Source organism: Clinocottus analis, unplaced genomic scaffold (genome assembly GCF_023055335.1).
Source record: "Clinocottus analis isolate CAN_PGR_092001 unplaced genomic scaffold, fCliAna1.0.p SCAF_14, whole genome shotgun sequence".
Taxonomy (NCBI): Eukaryota; Metazoa; Chordata; class Actinopteri; order Perciformes; family Cottidae; genus Clinocottus; species Clinocottus analis.
Genome location: NW_027175865.1, coordinates 1,333,596 through 1,340,384, shown reverse-complemented (window position 1 = coordinate 1,340,384; position 6,789 = coordinate 1,333,596). Strand labels below are relative to the sequence as shown.

At 47.6% G+C, this 6,789-nt stretch overlaps 1 protein-coding gene across 1 annotated transcript in view; it reads left to right on the top strand.

Moving 5' to 3' along the window:
• The first annotated feature begins 1,336 nt into the window (after nt 1-1,336).
• flot1a (flotillin 1a) overlaps nt 1,337-6,789 on the top strand; it is a 6,659-nt gene continuing 1,206 nt past the window's right edge. Inside the window, exons 1-13 of the mRNA XM_068576282.1 lie at nt 1,337-1,513; nt 1,920-1,983; nt 2,111-2,186; nt 2,627-2,717; nt 2,809-2,952; nt 3,059-3,178; nt 3,310-3,405; nt 4,352-4,504; nt 4,585-4,766; nt 5,149-5,194; nt 5,323-5,460; nt 5,584-5,748; nt 6,086-6,789. The exon at nt 6,086-6,789 is cut by the window's right edge and continues 1,206 nt beyond it. Of these exons, the coding sequence (XP_068432383.1) occupies nt 1,941-1,983; nt 2,111-2,186; nt 2,627-2,717; nt 2,809-2,952; nt 3,059-3,178; nt 3,310-3,405; nt 4,352-4,504; nt 4,585-4,766; nt 5,149-5,194; nt 5,323-5,460; nt 5,584-5,748; nt 6,086-6,106 (1,275 nt within the window). The 5' untranslated portion in view covers nt 1,337-1,513; nt 1,920-1,940 and the 3' untranslated portion in view covers nt 6,107-6,789. The remainder of the gene's footprint in view (nt 1,514-1,919; nt 1,984-2,110; nt 2,187-2,626; nt 2,718-2,808; nt 2,953-3,058; nt 3,179-3,309; nt 3,406-4,351; nt 4,505-4,584; nt 4,767-5,148; nt 5,195-5,322; nt 5,461-5,583; nt 5,749-6,085) is intronic.

The window sequence follows — 6,789 nt, the reverse complement described above, 5'->3', positions numbered from 1 at the left end:
ACTTTGGCTAAATAGGATGCATTAAGACGTCACTTTGAATTACTGGGAGTCAATTTATCCTTTTCAGAGCCGCGGTTTTACATGTTACATCTTTTTTTTACTTTGAATACTGATTCATGGTCTCAATCCAACAGCAGCAAAGCCGAGTAACAGCACATCAGGACATAGAAGACGGATCAGGTCAAGTGAAGCAAAGGTTTTCATGAGCCTCCACGAGGCGTCTGAGAACAAGCTTGCTGCTGCTAATGCTGCTGCTAATGATGCTGCTGCTAATGATGCTGCTAATGCTGCTGGTAATGCTGCTGCTGCTAATGATGCTGCTAAATGTTGAGTTGGCTGCATGTTCTGCAACGTAAACAGCAGCATATTAAAACATGTGTCTACATGGTGAGAGAAAGAGCTCTCCGTCAACAGGAGTGGAGAGAGGTCTTTAGCTCGGATGTGGATATAAAACCCTTGCGTCTGGAATGATTAACAGCCATTTCTGAGCACGTGTGAGTAAGTGAGGAAGAAATAGCGACAGTCCCATCTCCTCCCACAGTAACAATGATGATGAGTGGATCTTCAACGCTCATGATTAATGACACTCATGGAAGCGATAAACACTGATAATGGCGGCACGGTTTCACATTTCTGAAGCTCACTTTCAGGTCACAGGCCTGCTTCCAGTCACAGTTACAGGGACTCACAACACTTGGCATCCTTCTACCTTCACTCTTGACTAAATCCTCTGACAGTGGAATAAAAAAACGCTGACACGGCATTGCAAATCAGGGAAGAAGCTCATGGATTTATTTTCCTTCCAAATGCTGCAGAATGCTGCAAGAGGAAATGTCACGTCAATACTATTTGGGCCAAATGTGAAAGCCAGTGTGCATGAAAATATTTTACAAGCCCATTCGCCGGTAATGAAAAATAACTACATTCCCACTAACATGATGTTCACACTAATGTATCAATAATTCTAATCCAATAGTATTATATAAATTCATAGACAATGGCTTTTACTTTCTTTTAGTATATTGTCATGTTGACATCACTACTTTGACACTAATTTGAATACGTTATCTTTACTGGTGAGGGAGTATTTATACACTGAGATATTGCTATTAGTATTATATATATATATATATATATATATATATATATATATATATATATATATATATATATATATATATATATATATATATATATTTAACTGAGGTAAAAGACCAGAGTACATAATATAACCGGGGGTGTATTTACTGCAGTTCACCACCGCGCCACCAGATGGCGGCCGCACGCGCTTTGAGTGACGGAGCTGCAGTCCGTCTGTGACGTAACGTGACGGCCGCGTCAGCCGGGAGTCGCGCGCGCGCATCCGCGTTGAAACGGGATTAAACGTAACAAGGGGACGAAAAAGAAGAAAAAAAATACATAATTACATTTAATTCGACCCCCAAGACAGAGACCCGCTAATTATTCCGCCATTTTTCCACCTTCCTCTACCTTAAAAGCACCAGACGGGCCGGTAAGTGTGTCGCTGCTCTCCGCCTCCCGACGCGTCCGTCCTCGGGCTGTGAACACAAAGTGGTCGACTGTGTGATTGAGTTGATGGGCTACAGAGTGGCGTTACACACACATACACACACATACACACATACACACACAGCGTTACACAGTAACTCTTCATGAGTCATCACGTGTTGCAGTTTCTGCTCCTCTTACTGCGCAACAGCCCTGCTGGTGGTGCCCGTCAAAAGGAGGCACTGTTATTATTATATTTCTATTATGGGAATATCAAAAAAAAAATGTGTGTGTGTAGTAGAAGTTCAAATGATTCCTTAATGGACAGTGTTCAAATTGTGGCTTTAATAGTGGCTGATTTCATGTTTCATTCCACTACTTTTTTCCTGTGTTTCTTATTTTTTTTCCAGTCTGAAGGAGGATCAGCCAACATGTTCTACACCTGCGGTCCAAACGAGGCTATGGTGGTGTCAGGTAAAGAAGTGTTACGATACCCAAATCCACGGGATGTTGTCCTTGTTTTCTTTGTGATATTATTTGTATTATTAATATTAGCAAAGCGAAGGTTGATTGCTCCTCACGGCTCGCTCGGTCTCTCCAGGGTTCTGCCGCTCGCCTCCCATGATGATACCTGGAGGCCGAGTGTTCGTGGTCCCGTGCATCCAGCAGATCCAGAGGTCTGTCTGCTCGTCTGCAGCCTCTGACGTTGCTGCTTTTACCCTTCACACTATTAACAGATTGGCAAACACGATGGTCCACCTGGTAAAAGGAAAGAGTGACTTTACACGCAGGGTGTCAGAATGACCGATGGACGCACATTTAAAACAGTGGCCATCTTCCTCTTCTTTCTTAATTGATAAGGATAAGTAATATCTATATATTTGGGCTCTAACTAACCATTACTTAGTTAGTCAACAACCCCCTTAGAGCCATTTGGCTGCTATCTGCCTGTCCTGGCGTCCATCCTGCACCCGAAAAAGCATATATATATATATACACACAGATATGTGTATCAAGGTTTATGAGCACGAGTGCACGGCGGAAATGATTTAATGTGTTCATCCGAGCAGCGGATAATGGATCAATAATCATCTTCTCCTGGATTTTGCCTCTCCAGGATTTCCCTGAACACTCTGACTCTGAACGTGAAGAGCGACAAAGTCTACACCCGCCATGGCGTGCCCATCTCCGTCACCGGCATCGCCCAGGTCAGTGTGCAGACATATTCCTCCCAGACGCGATGGAGGAACCCAGCGATCAGGCGGTCGTCCTCTAAAGAGCTGCTTGTTCTCCTCCCAGATGAAGATCCAGGGCCAGAACAAACAGATGCTGGCCGCCGCCTGCCAGATGTTCATGGGGAAGTCCGAGGCCGAGATCGCTCAGATCGCCTTGGAGACTCTGGAGGGCCACCAGCGGGCCATCATCGCCCACCTCACCGTCGAGGTAAGGGTCCGGTTGGGTGTGGAAGAGTTTTAAAAAGATTAAACTGCGTTGCAACGTGCAGAGTTTTTGATTTTCCACCGTGACCGCGAGACTTCTTCTCTCTCAGGAGATCTACAAGGACCGGAAGAAGTTCTCCGAGCAGGTTTTCAAGGTGGCGTCCTCGGACCTGGTCAACATGGGCATCAGCGTGGTCAGCTACACGCTCAAAGATGTCCACGACGACCAGGTAACCAGAGACCCTCGCGCCTCCTGAATTGACGATTGATCACAGGCCGAATGACGCAGATTGTTAGCGCACAATTTACAGGCTTTTGTTTTTTCACCGCTGACTTCAGTCTCTCTTTTGCGGTTTCGCAGGACTATCTGCATTCGCTGGGGAAGGCTCGGACAGCCCAGGTTCAGAAAGACGCTCGCATCGGAGAGGCCAAGAACAAGAGAGACGCCGTAATCAGGGTGAGCCACCCGGGCCGCGCCGCCTCCATCCTCCAGGACTCGACTCACCTCAACACAGACGTCAGGCCATAAACAAGAGTTTAATTGAGTTGTGTTCCAATATCAGGCCATCTGTTTTTAAAGGAGTCGGTTCTGATCTGTAGTCTGTTTCGCGCGGTCTGCAGTGATATTTAGCTGAACTGTCTGTATTTTTAGCTGCTTGTTTATCCTATTTTCAAGAGTTATGGAGCGCTGCAGGAGGGAGTCATGACTTCTTGTTCCCTCTTCTCAAAGTCAGTGAGTCATCTGAATGTCTCGTTTGTTAGATGCCTGAAGTCTCCGGTTACCAAGAGCTGAAGAGATTTTTAACGTTTTGTTCGTTTGCAATAATCCAAAACCCATTGGCAAAAATCAAATTGGCTTTTTTTGCTTTTTAGCTAACTTCAGTAACTATCTATAACTAGTAGCTCACATTAGCTATCTATAATGCATAGCTACTATTAGCTATCTATAACGCATAGCTAACATTAGCTATCTATAATGCATAGCTACCATTAGCTATCTATAACGCATAGCTAACATTAGCTATCTATAACGCATAGCTAACATTAGCTATCTATAACGCATAGCTAACATTAGTTATCTAATGTTAGCTATGCAGACACGTTGAAATCAAACTTCTGCTTTTTTTAGCTAGCTGCAGTAATTTTGTTAGCGTTGCAGCCGCTACATGTTTTCCATCATCACCATCTTGTTTTTAAGAGTCTGTTTTCAGTGGTCATTTATTTTCCTTGGTCTGTTATGTTATTATGAAACTCTTGTCCGTATTTTTAGCATCTGCATCCTGTTTATTCTATTTTCAAGACTCCTCTCCATTGATTCCTCTTTCCCCATCCTCTCTCTCTCTCTCTCTCTCTCTCTCTCTCTCTCTCTCTCTCTCTCTCTCTCTCTCTCTCTCTCCCTGCAGGAGGCCCATGCCATGCAGGAGAAAGTCTCGGCCCAGTACAAGAATGAGATCGACATGGCGAAGGCCCAGAGGGACTACGAGCTGAAGAAGGCCGCCTACGACATCGAGGTCAACACAAAGAAGGCGGAGTCAGAGATGGCCTACCAGCTGCAGGTACACGAGCGTGAATGAGAACCCGTTTGACCCTGTGACACGTCTACTGACTGGCTCCGATGTTCTCCTGCATCTTCCAGGTGGCCAAGACGAAGCAGCGCATCGAGGAGGAGAGGATGCAGGTGCAGGTGGTGGAGCGCACGCAGCAGATCGTGCTGCAGGAGCAGGAGGTCACCCGCAGGGAGAAGGAGCTGGAGGCCAAGGTGAAGAAACCGGCGGAGGCCGAGCGGTACCGCCTGGAGAAACTGGCCGAGGCTCAGCGGTGAGTTGCAAGCTCAGGATACTTCTCCTGGCAGGACCTCCAGGTTCATCTGGTTCTCTGTCAGCTTGTCTTTTTCAGAAGAGTAAAACAATATTTGCAGATGAAGTGTAGTACAAGTCCCTCAAAGTTGTACTTAAGTACAGAACTTAAGTACACGTACTTTCCAACACGGATTAAAAAGTGGAACTTTTTCATACGGCCGATGGCAAATTGTTTTAAATAAAAATCAAACCCAGTGTATCACAGACAGAGTGAAGGCAGCACATTACTGCAGCGTCCATGCAGACGCACCACACGCCCTGTTCACATGGTGATGTCGTCCATGATGTCGTGGTATCGTGCACTATTTGCTGAATCATCTGCTTCCTCTCTCTCTGTCCAGTCTTAAGTTGATCATGGAGGCGGAGGCCGACGCCGAGTCCATCAAGGTGATTCCCAACTCTGTGTGTGTGTGTGTGTGCGTGTCCAGTTCACAAAGTGTCTCAGATGGGTGGTTTGGGGCGAGGGGGGGGGGCGTTCTCAGTCTCTTGAAGTGCGCCCGTCTTGTCTCCTTCAGATCAAAGGTGAGGCCGAGGCATTCGCGGTGGAGGCCAGGGGTCGCGCCGAGGCGGAGCAAATGGCGAAGAAGGCCGAGGCCTTCGAGCAGTACAAGGACGGGGCCATGGTGGACATGCTGCTGGAGAAACTGCCTCTGGTGAGAGACGACGGCCGACGTCCACGGCAGACATTCATCCTTGCTTCATGTCCCTTTTTATAAACTGTTGCCCGTGAGCATTGTGTCAAGGCGCTGGCGTGTAGTAACATCTCTCTCCACCAGATGGCGGAAGAGATCAGCAAGCCTCTGAGCGCCGCCAACAAGGTCACCATGGTGTCCAGCGGCGGCGGCGAGGTGGGCGCCGCCCGGCTGACAGGAGAGGTGCTGGACATCATGATCCGCCTCCCGGCCGCCGTGGAGAAGCTGACCGGAGTCAACATCTCCCAGGTAACACCTCCACTGATGGACTCGCTGACCTGATGTGTGTGTGACACGTCAGATATACACACCGTAAAAAGGTATTTTACATAAATATGTCTTTGTAGATCTGTAAACACTTTTTTTACAGTTGCCAAATCTCTCTGTGTTGTGATTGCTTAAGTTTCTGGCGTGATGAAGTTCATATGGATAATCAGTCGGTCCTGTCCATCCAAAAAAAGCTCCAACTATCTGGAAAAAAACCCCACAAAAAACATTCCTTTTCCTACAAATCTGACAGATTGAAAGATGACAATACGCTCACCTGCTAACAGCACACCTCCCTCTCTTCCCCTCCGCTCTGCAGGTGACCTCTCGTACAGGCTGAAGAGCATCAACCCGCCCGGACGGACTCTCTGCATGAATGAATCGCCGACACAGCAACACAGCCCGACTCCTCTCCCCCCGTGTGTGTCTCACATCACCTGGTTGGCTGTTTCCCTCCACGCAGCTGTCCGCCTGTTGCTTGGGCTTTTATGGGCCACCTGTACCCATCTGGGTTCAAGTATTGCGCTCAACTGGCTGCTGTTACAGTTGTTGTTTCACTAGTTTTTTAACATTCAGCATAAACTACAATACCCCCCCGTGTGTTTTTTCCCCATGACGCCCGTGACTTGATGCACATCGGCTTTGAAAGAGCAGCAGCTGTAACAGAAGCCTCTGTGTTGTTGCCCCTTTTAGCCCATCGGTTTTAAACCCGCTCCTCATGTCCCTCCCCTTCCCCTCTTGCATTGTGTGTGTGTGTCCCGCTGCCTTGCCGCCGAACCTTAAGTGCATCTTACCGCCAGCGTTTAACACGAGCGCGCATTGGAAGCCGTCATTCATCCGCCGCTGTTGCTTTCATCCAACGCTCGACCAAAACCGCAGCCCTCGGTGTGCAGACGGCACTCGGTTCTCGTCCTGCGATCGTGACACAATCGAGGAGGATGCTAAGGGGGTTGTTGGTTGAATCCTCACTTTACTTACAGGGCATGCAAATCCTGGCGCCGTCTGTGTGCCATTACTATGTCT